At 44.8% G+C, this 16,613-nt stretch overlaps 2 protein-coding genes across 2 annotated transcripts in view; both read left to right on the top strand.

Moving 5' to 3' along the window:
• The window catches only part of pnkd (PNKD metallo-beta-lactamase domain containing), a 38,073-nt gene extending 27,476 nt beyond the window's left edge, over positions 1-10,597 (top strand). The window contains exons 3-5 of the mRNA XM_048599276.1: positions 7,230-7,345; positions 8,925-9,062; positions 9,569-10,597. Of these exons, the coding sequence (XP_048455233.1) occupies positions 7,230-7,345; positions 8,925-9,062; positions 9,569-9,631 (317 nt within the window). The 3' untranslated portion in view covers positions 9,632-10,597. The remainder of the gene's footprint in view (positions 1-7,229; positions 7,346-8,924; positions 9,063-9,568) is intronic.
• A 5,498-nt stretch (positions 10,598-16,095) lies between these two features.
• The window catches only part of LOC109921167 (ciliogenesis associated TTC17 interacting protein), a 130,628-nt gene continuing 130,110 nt past the window's right edge, over positions 16,096-16,613 (top strand). Inside the window, exon 1 of the mRNA XM_048599277.1 lies at positions 16,096-16,234. Within this exon, the coding sequence (XP_048455234.1) occupies positions 16,096-16,234 (139 nt within the window). The remainder of the gene's footprint in view (positions 16,235-16,613) is intronic.

Raw genomic sequence — 16,613 nt, forward strand, 5'->3', positions numbered from 1 at the left:
CTTCACAGGAGGCTCCACAGCACTGAGGATGTCACCTTGTAAAGGGATGAAACGTCTACTACCAAACCTCCCAGCTCGGTGAATACACCAACATCTACAACCAACTCCCGAGCTACAAATCTTCACTCAAACCCTGAGCCTGGCCCAGTCCCTGAGCTGGGTGTGTGTCCCTGAGCATGCAGTGTCCTTGCTGCAGCATTACAATGAGAGGTACTGTAGTGACCCCAGTACAGAGGTGCACTGTCAGTGGGTCAGGGATGTGCCATGAAGGTTCCTAGAGGCTGCACAAATTTTGCCGTAACCCATGTTTCAGGCCCCTATAGGATTCCCCTCCTTCTTACTCTGTTTAGAACAGACCAACCCTTAATGATAAATCCATAAAAAGGTCATCCCAAACTTGAACTGCCTCTCTGAAGGTTTTGCCAGATCTACTGAGTTTCTCCAAAGTTTTCTGTTTTTATGTTTTGTATGTATTTTATTTTGCGGAGAAAGTCTGTCAACTTCCAGAGTCTCACTCCTCTCATCTAATACCCAGTGTTTCAGCTGTTCCCTGTATGTTTCGGCATTTTCTGACCAACCTGTTCAGAGATGTTACCTCACACCCCTGGAGCTGCTGGCTCAGAGATAGCGGCACTACCACTGTACCACAAGAGCCCTATTGTATTTACACACAGCGATCAGCCAGGTCACATTGGGGAATTGAACCTTTGTCTCCCACGTGGCAGACAGGGATACTAACCCCTATACAAATGTGGGGCTTCCTATTCCTGAGATGTGTGTCTTTTTAGCCCCATCTGTTCTGAAGGTAAAAGCTCCATAGTCCCAGAGAGCTACCCTCTCATTAGAGAGAGACGACTGGTGGTGAGTTTAAGCTGGAGGTCACCATGCCTCAGGCAATTGGCTCCCTATGTAGGTTTCTTTTCCACCACCAAATCACCCATGGTATTTTTCATCTATTACCCTCACTAGTAAATCAGCCTAATTCTCCAATTGTTCACATTACATGCAGACCCCTTTAAAGGCAATGCAGTAACATCAGAGGCGAGGGAGAGGTAGGGAGTGATGGAAGGGTCTAAATCAAATTGGAGTCGGAGTGGGAGATAAAGCACTCTACCATCCATGGTGCCCAGCTCTCTCTCGATAGGCATTGAGACCATTAGTGAACATTACATGCACCGTCTCCAAGGACAACCAGGCACAAATGTAGCCATTGAAGAGGGGCATAGCCTGCTGCCTTGACCTGTTAATGGCCACTTTGGCTAGGCCCAGGACCAGGTCCAGGAAGAGGTCCTCTGATTTGCTCACACCCTCTGCACTGAATACAAGAGCCCTGTTGGATATTTTCTAATCAACCCGTTCAGAAATGTTAGTCTAAAGGTGTACAGGATTGGCCGTGCTAATTTGCCGGCAGTGTCCAGGGATGTGTAGGTTAGGTGGATTAGCCATGGTGAATGCAGGGTTACAGCAATAGGGTAGGGAGCTGGGTCTGAGTGCAATACTGTTCGGAGGGTCAGTGCAGACTCTGTGCCAAGCGGCCTCTTTCTGCACTGTGAGGGTCCTATGATTGTGTGAAGTTTCTTTACCCCCACGCGTTATGAGATAGCACCAAGGCAGGTGGAGCTTGAACAGCCTCAGTCCTCCCAGTCTGGAGGTAGGGGCACTACCAATGTTCTTCCAGACCCTATTTTTCAAGAGCCCTAGTTTTTGTTTGGAATTTGCATTGTTTTTATGAGGTAAATTCATTGAGATACTTAGAACAAATGGAAGATATAGATCAGTCATGCTTAACTTAAGCAGCCAAATAGCCTGGAGGGGCTGAATGGCCTCCCCACTGTTTTTTATAGTTTATCAAGATCCCATTGTACTCCGAGGTAACCTGTCTACTATACCACCAATTTTGGTGTCATCCGCAAACTTACTAACCATGCTTCCTATATTCTTATCCAAATTTGTTTATATAAATGTGAAACAACAGTGGACCCAGCTCTGATCCTTGCAGCACCCACTGGTCACAGGCCTCCATTCTAAACAACAATCCTCTACCGCCACCCTGTGCCTCCTACTCAGCCAATTTTGTATCCAACTGGCTAGCTTTCCCTGGATCCCGTGTGATCTAACCTCACTAACCGCTCCACCATGCAGAAGCTTGTCGAAGGCCTTGCTAAAGCCCATGTAGACAACATCTACCGCTCTGCCTTTACCTATCTTCTTGGTTATCTTTTCAACAAACTCAATCAAATTTGTGAGGCACGATTTCCCAGGCACAAAGCTACGCCAACTATTCTTAATCAGTCCTTGCCTTTCCAATTACATGTAAATCCCGTCCCTCAGAGTCCGCTCCAACAACTTACCCACCACTGACATCAGGCCCACTGGGATGTAGTTCCCTGGCTTTTCCTTACAGCCTTTCTTAATTAATGGCACAACATTAGCCACCCTCCAATCTTCTGACATCTCACCCGTGGCTGTCTATGATACAAATATCTCCAATTTCTTCCCTGGATTCCCACAATGTCCTGGAGTACACTTGATCAGGTCCCAGGGATTTATCCACCCCCATGATTTTCTGTTGTGTGATGTAGGCTCTTTTCAAGACATCACTATTTACTGTCCCCAGTTTCCCAGCTTCCATATCTTTCTCCATTGTTAGGATCTCTCCAATCTTCTTTGGTTCCACACAGAGACAGACTTGTTCATCTTTAAGGGGCCATATTCTCTCCCTAGTTATTCTTTTGCCCTTAACATACTAGTAAAAATCTCTTTGGATTCTCCTTAATCTTATTTACCAAAGCTATCTCATGTCCCCTTCTTGCCCTCGTGATTTCCCTCTCAAGTACTCGCATATCTCCATACTCCTCAAGAGACTCATTTGATCCCTGTTGTCTATATCTGACATATGCCTCTTTTTCTTGGTCAGAAGCCCACATGACACCAGGTTATAATCCAACAGGTTTATTTGAAATCACAAGCTTTCGGAGCACTGCTCCTTTGTCAGGTGAAGTGAAGGGAAGTGCACAGGCACAGAATTTATAGGCAGAGATCAAAAGATCATATGAATGCTGTGAGTGAAGTGTCAACAGCTGAATAGCAAGTGAAGGGATGACCTATAATCCAATTAATTGAGGCAGAGAGATAATTACAAAAAATTAAAAGTAAGGTGGTATTGGACACAAACCAAATGACTGGAATAACACTGAATAAAATCCGGAAGAACTGCGGATGCTGTAAATCAGGAACAAAAACAGAAATGCTCAATAGGTCTGGCAGCATCTGTGAAGGAAAATACAGAGTTAATGTTTCAGGTCCGGTGACTCTTCCTCAGGCCTGGAATAACATGATGGGTATAAGAGTCGCATGCTGAAGGTCTAACCAAAGTAACAAGTAATCCAGAACTGTACAAACTAATTAAGGTAGAGAGATTGTAACAAGTTATCAAGGTGATAGTGTCAAAACAGGACAGTAAGGAAGATTTTACGGATACAGAAGTGTGGTGGGGGTCATATTAGTGTGACATGAACCCAAGATCCTGGTTGAGGCCGTCCTCATGGGTATGGAACTTGGCTATCAGCCTCTGCTTGGTGACTGTGCGTTGTTGTGTATCTCAAAGGTCATGTGACTTCTGACCTTGTCAACATTGGCACCCCCACATCATTTCTTTCTCTTGACCAGAGCCTTATGGGCCGAGAAGTGACAGATGGAGTTTAATGCAGGTAAATGTGAACTGTTGCATTTTGGCAAGGCAAACCAGGGCAGCACTTACACAGTTGATGGTGGGGCCCTGGGGAGTGTTGTCAAACAGAGAGACCTTGGGAGTGCAGGTACATAGTTCCTTGAAAGTGGTGTCACAGATAGACAGGATGGTGAAGAGGGCATTTGTCACGTTTGCCTTCATTGGTCAGAGCACTGAGTACAGGAGTTTGGGACGTCATGTTACAGCTGTACAAGACATTGGCAAGGCCACATTTGGAATACTGCGTACAATTCTGGTCACCGTGCTATAGGAAGGACGTTCTTAAACTGGAAAGGGTGTAAAAAAGATTTACAAGGATGTTATCAAGACTGGAAGGTTGGGTGAGAAGGAGATGCTGGGACCGTTTTGCCCTGCAGCGTCGGAGGCTGAGGGGGACCTTATAGAGGTTTACAAAATCACGAGGGGCATGGATAGGGTGAATAGCCAAGATCTTTTCCCCATGGTAGGGGAGCCCACACTAGAGGGCATGTATTTAAGGTGAGAGGGGAAAGGTTTAAAAAGGAACCAAGTGGCAACTTTTTTCACGCAGAGTATGGTGCGTGTATGGAATGAGCTGCCAGAGGAGGTCGTAGAGGCGAGTACAATTACAGCATTTAAAAATCATTTGGATAGGTACACGGATAGGAAATGTTTAGAGGGATATATCCAGAAGTGCTCTTAAACACAACTCAAAGGTTTAGAAGAGACCTGGTGATCTCTATTTTTCCTGTCAACCAGCACCAGTAGTTTCCCCCCATGCTGCCATTGGAATAATTTATGTGCAAAGACCATTAAAGGGAATCCTTATTCATTCTTGGGATGAGGGCAGCGCTGGCTAGGCAGCATTTATTGCCCATCCCTAATTGCCCAGAGGGCAGTTAAGAGTCAGCCACATTGCTGTGGATCTGGAGTCACATGTAGACCAGACCAGGTAAGGATGGCAGTTTCCTTCCCTAAAGGACACTAGTGAACCAGATGGGTTTTTCCGACAATCGACAATGCAAACTATCCAAGGTGAAATAGAGAGCAGGAAAGACCTAAATCAAAATGGATGTGGAAAGGGAGATAAATCACTGTACCCCTGCAGTGCCCACCTCTCTGTAAGGCTTTGAGGGTGTTGGTATCCAGACACAAACGTAACGGCCGAAGAGGGGCAGACAGACAACACAAGAACCCTATCTATGCATCTCACAATTTTACAGACTTCTATCAAGTCTCCCCTCAGCTTCCACTACTCCAGAGGAAACAACCTGAGTTTTTCTATCCTCTCCTTATAGCTCATACCCTCTAATCCAAGCAGCATCCTGCTAAACCCCTTCTGCACCCTCTCCAAAGCCTCCACATCCTTCCTGTAATGTGGCAGCCAAAACTGAACACAATATGCTAAGTGTGGCCTAACCAAAGTCTTATAAAGCTGCAACACGGCATCCTGACTCTTGTACTCAATTCCCTGACCAATAAAGATAAGCATGCCATATGCCTTCTTTACCACCCTACCTACTTGCATGGCCACATTCAGAGAGCTATGGACTTGAACCCCAAGATCCCTCTGTACATCAATGCTGTTCAGGGTCCTGCCATTAACTGTGTACTTTTCCTTAACATTTGATCTCCCAAAATGCAGCACCTCACACTTACCCAGATTAAACTCCATCTGCCATTTCTCCGCCCATATCTGCATCTGGTCTGTATTCCTCTGTACCCTTTGACAACCTTCTGCACTATTCACATCTCCACCCATCCTTGTATCATCTGCAAACTTACTAACCCACCCATATACATTTTCATCCAAGTCATTTATATATTTCACAAACAGGAGAGGTTCCAGTACAGATCCCTGCAGGACACCACTAGTCACGGACCTCCAGCCAGAAAAACAAACAATAAAAACCACCACTACCCTCTGCCTTCTACAGGCGCCAATTCTGAATCCACACGGCCAAGTCACTGTGGATCCCATGCATCTCAATCTTCTGGATGAGCCTACCATGAGGGACCTTGTCAAAAGCCTTTTTAAAATCCATGTAAACAATATCTGTTCTACTGCTCTACCCTCATCGAAGACCTTCTTGAAAAATTCAGTCGAGTTAGTAAGACATGACCTGCCCCACACAAAGCCATGCTGACTGTCCCTGACTAAGCCATGCTTTTCCAAATGCAGGTAAATCCTATCCCTAAGAATTCTCTCCACTAGCTTCTCAACGACTGATGTGAGACTGACGGTTTGTAGTTTCCTGGATTATCCCAATTTCCCTTCTTGAACAGAGGAGCAATTCTGCTATTTACACACCTCTGGAGCAGGTGGGACTTGAACCCAAGTCTCCTGGTTTAGGGGGTAGGAGCAGTATCACTGCACCACAAAAGGTCCCTTCAAGAGCCCCAGTGTACTCAAAGCATTAACAGCCATCATCTAAACCTTAAATTAAGAGGTTAACAAATTTAATCATGAGATTTACACTATATGCCCTTGCAATTGGTACAGTGGTGAGATATTTGCCAGCACCTTGCATGACTCTGGGCTGCAAGATAAAAGTCATGGTTGCCAAGTCTGACTGAATATTGTGGGATTGTGTTCAGTAGTGACCGAGATTGGTGAGTGGTGAAAATATCCTCTTTACTGAGCTTTCACAGTGGCACAGTTCGAGGCAGTGATGGAATCCAAAATACAGTTTTACAGTGACCTCTTTTATACACAGCTTGTACATATATTAAAATTTTAGCACGACGGTGTCACATAGCTGTATCTATTGTACACGAGTTTGCGTGACATCTGTCCTGGGGAAGCAGGGGATGGTTTAAGCACTTGCTAAATGCTAGCTGTTACTCCTGATGGGATTAGAATGTCCCTGCCTCCCTAACCTGTTCTTCCTCCCACCTATCCCCTCCTCCCACCTCAAGCCGCACCTCCATCTCCTACCGACCAACCTCATCCCGCCCCCTTGACCTGTCCGTCCTCCCTGGACTGACCTATCCCCTTCCTAACTCCCTACCTACACTCACCTTTCCTCGCCCCATCCCCGCCTCTTCGACCTGTTTGTTTCCTCTCCACCTATCCTCTCCTCTATCCCTCTTCTATCCGCCTCCCACTCTCTCCCTATTTATTTCAAAACCCCCTTCCCCTCCCCCTTTTCTGATGAAGGGTCTAGGCCCGAAACGTCAGCCTCTCTGCTCCTATGATGCTGCTTGGCCTGCTGTGTTCATCCAGCCCTGCACCTTGTTGTCTCGGATTCTCCAGCATCTGCAGTTCCTACTATCTCTGATTCAAGGATAAATCTGTGTTCAGTCCTGTCTCTCTTGTTTGTGTAGCCATGTAGGAGACGTTATTGTCTTGTATCATTAATTAACAGAAGTCTTGTGAATCCTGACTTCTTGGTATTTCATATTTGGATCTATCGCAGATAGATAACAACTCTAAGATACCTGTTTTTGGCACTGAAATCAGGGACCACCAAATTGTAGGTGGAATCTGAAATGAGAATTGTTCACTTTTCATTTCCAGGTCACGAATATGCACAAGATAACCTGATGTTTGCTGCTTCAGTTGAACCAAACAATCCTGCTATTTTCAACAAGCTTGACTGGGTACTGCACCAGAGGCACGAGAAACATTGCACAGTGAGTAAAACAGCATGAATAGAATCCACATCACAGAATAGGCCATGCTTCTCTTCCCAGCCTATCTCATGTTAACCTATCGGTATATTCCATTCCTTCTCCCTTCAATCTAGTTCCCTCTTAAATGCGTCTATGCTTAAGCATTCACTCCCTCCAGCACTGACACACAGTCGCAGTAGTGTGTCCCATTTACAAATTGCTGTGCAGCAACTCAGCAAGGCTCATTAGACAGCACCTTCCAAAGCTACGACCACTTCCATCCAGAAGGACAAGAACAGCAAATATCATCATTCCTTGCAAGTTCCCCTTCAAGCCAGTCACCATCCTGACTTGGATATCAGTTACCGTTCCTTCGGTGTTACTGGGCCAAACCTCAGAATTCTCTCCCAGACAGCATTGTGCACATGGAGAGCAACAATTCAAGAAGGCAGCTCACCACCACCTTCACAAGGGCATAAATACGACACCAACATCCTGTGGAAGAATTTTTAGAATATGCTTTTCACCTCATCCTTTCCCTGCGATAGCGAGCTTCACATTATCACCAGTCTGCATTCCAGTAGACAAACCCCAGCACCCTTTCCAATTTATTCACAGACTGGTGACGATGTCAAAATATGCAGCCAGACCCCTGGTTCTCATTCCCCGTATAGGATTGAGCTCTGCAGAATCTGATTCAGAAGCTAGAAGTGAATAACCAAGCCAAAGGCTAACCTATGCCATTAAAACTGCCTTTTGTCTTCCAGTTGCTGACAGACCTCCCTGTCTATGTAACCTCTGCCAGCTTTTTATCTCTTCAAGATCTCTGCTCTTCTCATTGCATCTTGCCCATTCCATTCTTTCAGCATCCCCCCACATCCCCCGTCTGTCTTCCCCACCTACCTCCCCTGTCCTTTTAAGATGCCCCGTAAAATTTGTTGCTTTGACCAAGGTTTTGGTCAATTGTCCTGTTCTTTCGTGTGATTCTGTCTTCCTTTGTTGTTGATGGAAATGCAACCTCTTGTTTTCCCAGGGTCACCCTCCAGTTTGTCATGCACTTTTTATTTACTCAATCACAGGACATGAACGTCACTGGCCAGGCCAGTATTTATTGCCCACCCTGATAACCCAGAGGCCAGTTGAGAGTTAACCACATTGCTGTGGGTCTGGAATCTCATGTGGGCCAGACCAGATTAGGATAGTAGATTTCCTTCCCTAAAGGCCATTAGAGAACAAGACGGGTTTTTCCAACAGTCAATTTCATGAATATCATTAGACTCTTAATCCCAAACACTTTTTACTGAATTCAGATTCCACTATCTGCTGTGGCGGGATTTGAGCCTGAGTTCCCAGGATATTACCTGCGTCTTTGGATTAATAGTCTAGCAATTATACACTAGACTATTCCCTTCTCATGTCATGACTGGACATGTGAGATGGAGGATTTTAGGTCATTTGACCGTCGACATATTGCACGCTGCTCGATTCTGTCCCTGGTGTTTGCATCGGTTTGATTTCTCATTGGGAGTCAGTGGAACATGAAAAGGTCGGGAGTTTGTGTTCCCATTCCAAACTGAACTTGTTCTTTGCTTCATTGCAGTGCCCTTCGACAATCGGGGAAGAGAAGGAGTACAATCCATTTTTGCGAACTCACTCCAGCGATTTGCACGAAGCCCTTGGGGTTGAGCGGCAACTTGACGAAGACTGGACTTGCTTCAGATCCAGGGTCCTGGAGGAGGTCCGCAAGCGTAAAGATATTTTCAATTATAGATAGCATTCCAAAGAGTGGACCTTTTTCCTTATTGCCGTTACTTTTTCTGTCTTCCTCATCCCTTACCGTTCTCTCCTCTTTTCCCTCTCTCAATGGACTCTGAATCACTGTCTGTTTCTCCCCCACTCTCGATATTTTCTTCGCTCTCACTTGCTCCCTAGCCCCCTATCCTTCTCCCTCTTTGTGCTGTCTTTGTCTTCACAATTCTCCATTCCTGTTTGTACAAGAAGTTTCAACAACATGCACCTAAGTAACAAATGGAAACATTGGTGTGAAGAACAATCCAGAAGATTGCATGAGAACGATTGATCGATCAGGGAACCTTTTGCTATCGTATAGTTCCCTCGGTAGTGTAAATATCAATTCTGTGAATTTTTTTATGTGATGTACAGCTTTATCATGTTTGCCATCTGAATTTTTCTTCCTAAAAGTGAGTCATGCTAATGCAAAGGATGCTCTCCCTTTATTTATAGATCACCAAAAACAAACACACAGCTGTGAAGGTACGAGGAATGTCCAAAGTATATTGTACATGAAGCCTTTACCACTAGAAACTCAAATACAGGATGTCTGCTAGTGTTCACTGAGTTGTTTTTTTTAGTTAAATAAGGATGGAGATAGAGGCAACACCAAATAAAGTCAGATTGTAAAAAAACTCTCACCTCTTTACTGTAAGGTTGACACTAACATTAACTTCCACTTTCTACTGATCATAGCAGCAAGTTGTTGCTTGTTTGGCAATATATTGATGTTGGAGCAGAGTGGAGGGAGCTTTACTCTGTATCTAACCTCACGCTATCTTTGTACTGAATGTGTTTGATGGGGACAGTGTTGAGGATGCTAAACTTAGAGATTAAAAGAGTAGGGAGATCTTTTTCTTTCAGTTTAAAGGACTGAGGGTGCTTTACTCTGTGACTAACCTTGTTTTGTACCTGTTCTGGGAGTGTTTGACGGAGACAACGTAAAGGCAGCTTTACTCTGTATCGATCCCTGTGCTGTACCTGTCCTGGGAGTATTTGATGGACACTGGGTGCCTAAAACAAGATGAGTTTGATTGTTAACGCTAACCCACCCCACCACCTCATCAATCTGCACATAAATATAAAGCGATATGTAGCATGTGTTGGATGGTGATTTATGTAACAGATGGCACTTCTCCCAGAGTCGGACCTTGGTTGCATACTGCACTTGAACTGCAGAAGCAGGATAGCAGTGTTTTATGTAATATCATTCCGTCTACCTTGAGAGAATTCTCTCGATACATACTGTGGAACAGCAGGACATTAAATGGGGTTATTCTCCAACTCAGCAGCAAGTGGTCTTGGAATTCTGATAGAGACATCTGGGTATAAAATCTTTATTTTATTTACTTCACTGGAAAGAAAATAAATTGCTGCTGTAAATTCAGGTGTAAAGTTAATAAATTAATTTTGATGTCAAATCTTTAATGTGCTCCAGGGATGCTGTATTATCAAATTTCTATTAAAAAGTGTCTTACTTCATCTTGTATTTAGCCTTTCTTTGTCACATTTCATGGTCATTATTGGATTGAAGGAAAGAATGTTGATGATTTTATTCTGGCCTCAGGGTTAAAAGTCCTGACAAGCCTATATGTATTGTCTCAAATCATTAAAGTTTGTCCCTTGATGAAGGTCTGGGAGGGCTGACTCTCATGCAAAAGTGCTGCAGTTTTAGTTTTTGAGAGAATGAGAAGAAAATTGCTGGAAGATTACAATTAGATTTGTGGTATCCTTTCTGGTAAAACTTGTCATCCTTTTACTGCATTCTTATGTGACTTCAGTAAAAGGAAAATTGGACACTGGTTTCCTTTTGTGTAAGTTAAGGTACCAAGTCCAGTAGTGCTTATTATATCAAAGATGTTCAGACAGTACCTTCTAAACTCATGACCACTTCCACCTAGAAGGACAAGGGCAGCAGATACGTGGGAACACCACCCGCTGCAAGTTCCCCTCAAAGCCACTCACCATCTTGACCTGGAACTGAATTGACATTCCTTCACTGTCACTGCGTTAAAATCCTGGAATTCCCTCCCTAAGGGCATTATGGGTCTACCTACAGCAGGTGGACTGCAGCAGTTCAAGAAGGCAGCTTACCACCGCCTTCTCAAGGGGCAACTAGGAATGGACAAGAAATGCTGGCCAGCCAGTGATGCCCATGTCCCACAGGAGAATATAAACACTGATGTGCAGTATTAAATTTGTGAACATCTGCCAAATAACAACAGGAATTAAACCTTGCAAAAAATAAAAGACATGTTGCTGAAGCTGTTTTGTTTTGCACTGAAATCGGGACAAACAAGAATGTCAAATTTCAAACAGTTTCCACAACTTGTACTACATTAGAAAGTGGTACTGATTGGCTGAGGAGTTTCCATGGGAAAACAATAGGAAACTATTGGCTCCTGGCAACATAAGTCCTTTTGTTTGCATTAAATAGGGCCCTGTGTATGAATGTATCACATCTAACAAACATAAATGTCTTTACCTTACAAGCTCAATTAATGCATCTTTTAGCACAGCCAGGATAATTTAGCAAATACTATCTAATCATACAATCACGGCTAACGTGTTGTTTGTGAAGATTGGGGAACTCCAATATGTTGCTATGGAAAAGTCAGCAGAGGACTCTAGGCTCCCCAATCTGGCAGCTTTTGTTGAATCACCTTGACAGTGCTAATAACCACACCAACAGCCAATTTGAGATGATAATCAGGTTTGTTACATGGCTTCTTTACACTTATTGGAAACGATTTTTGTTCATACACCAGGGCCCCATTCTTTGCAAACAAAAGGAATGTGTTCAAACCTTGAACCATTTCAAATTTTTTTTCTGGAGCTCGGGGAGTCTAGTTCGCTGTTGCTTCATCCACCCAAGCAGTTGTCATAATCAGTCAATTCATCAGCTTCTCACTGTGATATAAATTGTTGTAATCGTTTGAAACTTAGCATTCTTGATTTCATTGAATCCCTACAGTGTGGAAACAGGCCCTTCGGCCCAACAAGTTCACACCAACTCTTGGAGCATCCCACCCAGACCCATCCCCCAATAACCCACCTAATCTACACATCCCTGAACACTATGGGCAATTTAGCATGGCCAATCCACCATAACCTGCACATCTTTGGACTGTGGGAGGAAACCGGAGCACCCAGAGGAAACCCACACAGACACCGGGAGAATGTGCAAACTCCACACAGACAGTTGCCCGGGGGTGGAATCAAACCCGGGTCCCTGGCGCTGTGAGGCAGCAGTGATAACCACTGAGCCACCGTGCTGCCCCCATTTGGTTCTTATGAGTGCAAAGCAAAAGTCTTCAGCATTTCATTGTTTTCAGTAATATTCATCAATATAGTACTCAACATTCATGAGTAATTGATGCCAGGATTTCCATCACTTAGCTCAGATGTGTCACATTGAGCACAGCACCTTGGTGAAGAAAATAACTTGCATTTATGTAGTGCCTTGCACAGCCTCTGAACATTCCAAAGCACTTTTGGAAGGGTAGTTGCTAATGTAAGTATATGAGGCAGCCATTTTGAACAGAGCAAGTTACCACAGTTGGCAAATATGATGTTATCCAGATACTGTCTTTGTGATACAAAAACAGAAGTTGCTGGGACAGCTCAGCGGGTCTGCCGGCACCTGGGAGGAGAAATCGGAATTAATGTTTCTGGTCTGGTGACCCTTCCTCAGTTACAGCCTGGCAGTTCTTTCATTTTGTATTTAGTGTCTTTCTGATGTCAGTTGTGGAAATGTCAGGAGACTCAGAGAGATCCTCTGTTCTCACAGATAGTGCTGTGGGATCGCTGCATAGGTCAAGTGCCAATCTCTCAAAGACATTAAAAGCAAAATACTGCAAATGCTGGAAACCTAAAGTATTTTAACTGGCACCTTATAAACTGGCAGGCTCTATAAACCGGCAAAACTTATATACTTCAAATATTGTGAATTTACTGTATTATGCTGACCAATTATTATATTTTTTTTAAATTTATTTGCCTCAATATAAATATTTGTTCAAGTGAATGGTCACATGAAATATCAATAGTTGATTCAGTTTCAATTCAATTTCTCCTCAAATACTGTGATCTACCGCGATGTCCAAGTAGTCAGTCAATGGTGCGAGTGAGAAGGCTCTCTGCCGGTAAGTTTTATTTAAGGCAAAGTTGCATTTTATTTAAGTGATTTATGCTGTAAGTAGAGTATAACAGTGATGTGTATATGTATAGCCTCTGCATTATGTTTCCAGTACTTAGTGTGTGCTTTAACATTGACTTCTTGATTACCCAGAATATTTGATCAACTCACATACTCCTGGTCCCGTTGGTTCTGATTAACAAAATCTTTGCTATAGAAACAAAGTGCTGAAGAAACTTAGCAGATCTGGCATCATCTTTAGAGAGAGAAGAAAAAGTCAACATTTTGAGATCACATAGTGTGGAGCTGGAGGAACACAGCAGGCCAGGCAGCGTCAGAGGAACAGGAAAGTTGACATTTCTGAGCTCCCTACCCCTCCTCCCCCATTTCTGAAGAAGGGTCCCGACCCGAAACGTCAACTTTCCTGCTCCTCTGATGCTGCCCAGCCTGCTGTGTTCCTCCAGCTCCACACTGTGTTATCTCTGACTCTGGAATCTGTAGTTCTTGCTATCTCTGAACATTTTGAGATCAGTTTGATTTCGGCAGAATTCAGAGTTCCACTCCACTTTCCTGCTTTTCCCTATTACACTTTATTCCTCTACAAATAAATATCTATCTCAGCATTGAATACACCTAGTGACACAGCATTGACAGCTTTCTGCGGTAAAGAATTCCATAGATTCACTGCTGTCAGAAAAAAAATCCTCCACATTTCTGTCTTAAATGGGCGAGATTGTTCAGAGATTGTAGTCTCCAGTCTTAGACTCTCCCACAGTCTCTCCATGTCAACCCTGTCAAGCCCCCAAAGAATCTTTTATATTTCCAAAATGTTTCATCTCATTCTCCTAACCTCCAAACTCAATGTGGTCAACCTTTCATAAAATCCTTCCATACCTGAGATCAATCTACTGAACCTTCTCTGGACTGCCAATGCTGTATATCTTTCCATCCATAAGGATACCAAAACTGTGCACAACCCATGGGGACAGCACGGTAGCTCAGTGGTTAGCACTGCTGCCTCACAGCACCAGGGACCCACTTTTGATTCCACCTTCAAGTGTGGAGTTGCACGTTCTGTGTGGGTTTCCTCCAGGTGCTTTGGAGGTTCCCTCTCACAGTCTCGAGATGTGCAGGCTAGGTGGATTGGCCATGCTAAATTGCCCCGTAGTGTCCAAGGATGTGTAGGTTAGTGGGAAATGCGGGGTTACAGGAATAGCGTACAGGGGGTGGGTCTGAATGGGGTCTTTGGAGGGTTGATGTGGACTCAATGGACAGAGTGGCCTGTTTCCACAATGTACGGATTCTGTGATTCCCCAGTGGGATGGCATCACTAGGCATATATTCCCCTCTCCTCCCATGTCAGCATTCCTCAGGGACCATTCCCTTTGGGACACCCTGATTAACTCCTCCAATCTCAACACCTCTCCCAATGCCCCCCTGGCACCTTCCCATAAATCGCCATTTACTTCCTCCCTCCTCACTGTCCAAGGTCCCAGACTCTCTCACTTCCAGGTGAAGTGATTTACTTGCACATACAATCTAGTTTGCTGTATTCACTGCTCACAACGTGGTGGTCTCCATATAGGGGGGGAATGACAGGCAGACTGAGTGACTGCTTTGCCAAGTATCTACTTTCGGTCCGAAAAATGACCTTTTAGTCACCTGCCACTTGAAACCACCGCAATGTCAATGCTTCTGTCTTGGGCCAGTGCTCCAGTGAAGCTCAATGCAAGCTGGAGAACAACATATCTCTCATCTTCTGCTTGGGGACTTTGCAGCCTTCAGGACTCCAAATTGAGTAACAATTTTACAGCATAAGCGACACCTTCCATGTAGATTACCCACCCCCATCCCAGCTTCTCTCAGGAAGCACGGTCGCTCAGTAGCTAACACCCGTTGCCTCACAGCGTCAGGGACCCAGGTTCGATCCCACTCTCAGGCAACTGTATGGAGTTTGCACATTCTCCCCGTGTTTGCGTGGTTTCTGTTGGGTGCTCCGGTTTCCTCCCACAGTCCAAAGATGTGCAGGTTAGATGGATTGGCTGTGCTAAATTGCCCGTAGTGTTCAGGAATGTGCAGATTAGGTGGGTTTCCATGGGAAATGCAGGGTTACAGGGATAGAGAATGGGGTTGTGTCTTGTGGGATGCTTTTCAGAGGGTCACTGTGGACTCGATGGGCCGAATGGCATGTTCCCACACTGTAGGGATTCTGGGATTAAACGGGTTGTTTTCAGTATGTCCAACCCATTCTCACTGATTCATTCCAGTATGACCTGTCAATCTTTTCTTCTTCCCTTGTTTATTATCAATAAACCCATTGTCTTCAGGTGGAGGGTGGTGATTCTGTGGAGGTTATTGCCGCAGAAGGCTGTGCATGGCATCTCAATGAATTTAAGACAGAGATAAATAGGTTCTTGAGTAGTAAGGGGGTAAAAGGTTATGGGGAGAAGGCAGGAGAATGGAGTTGAGAAACTTATCAGCCATGATTGAATGGTGGAACAGCCATGATGAACTGAATGGCCGAATTCTGCTGCTACATTTTTTTGGATGGTACTGAAGGCAACCTATTTTGTGACATATTATAATAAACAGATATAACCAATGGTAATAGACAAAGAATGAGGTGCTCATGCTCCAAAATTGTTTAAATGGTATTTTGTTCAACGGAAAATCACTGTTAATCAAAAATTGATTCAGTTTCTCCGTCACTAGCCAAACTAGCACAGGGGAGATGGGCTGAACGGCCTGTCTCTAACGCGTTCGTTGCCATGGTAACTGCAGGCAGTGGGGAGGACGGCTAAAAGCTGGAGCGGGGTCCTGCTGCACCGGCCGCAGCGTCTCCATGGTAACCGCCGCCGCGGCAGTTAGCCCGCAGCGGGAGGGGACTCCTCAACAAACTGGTGGTGAGAAACTCCACTCGCTCAACGCGAAATCAAAGTTCCTGCCTGCCAAATCGAACATTTCACCTCGACCTTTCTCAGGCGAATAAGAGTAAATTACTTCGTACATTCGTCGTCCCGCATTCACCGCGAAACGGAGTGGAGTTGGACTCCGTCATCGGCCGGTCGCCGATTGGCTAACGCGGTTGTCCAGGCCACCGGAACCCTTCACTAATTGGTCGATGAGGCTGTCTTTCAAGGTCTGTACCGCCCTCTAGTACGCATGGATTGGCTACGACGGGAGGTGGGTGGTCTTCGAGTAGGCTTTACTTGCCTTCAGGTTGGCGAGGGCAACTGTCCATCAAAGTGCTGCCCCTCTTCTATTGGTGTATCGGGGTGTCTATCAATGGGCGGGTCCTATGTTATGGATTGGCTGGAGATAGTAGGAACTGCAGATGCTGGAGAATCCGAGACAACAAGG

Source organism: Rhincodon typus, chromosome 7, assembly GCF_021869965.1.
Source record: "Rhincodon typus isolate 14 chromosome 7, sRhiTyp1.1, whole genome shotgun sequence".
In the NCBI taxonomy this organism is placed as follows: domain Eukaryota; kingdom Metazoa; phylum Chordata; class Chondrichthyes; order Orectolobiformes; family Rhincodontidae; genus Rhincodon; species Rhincodon typus.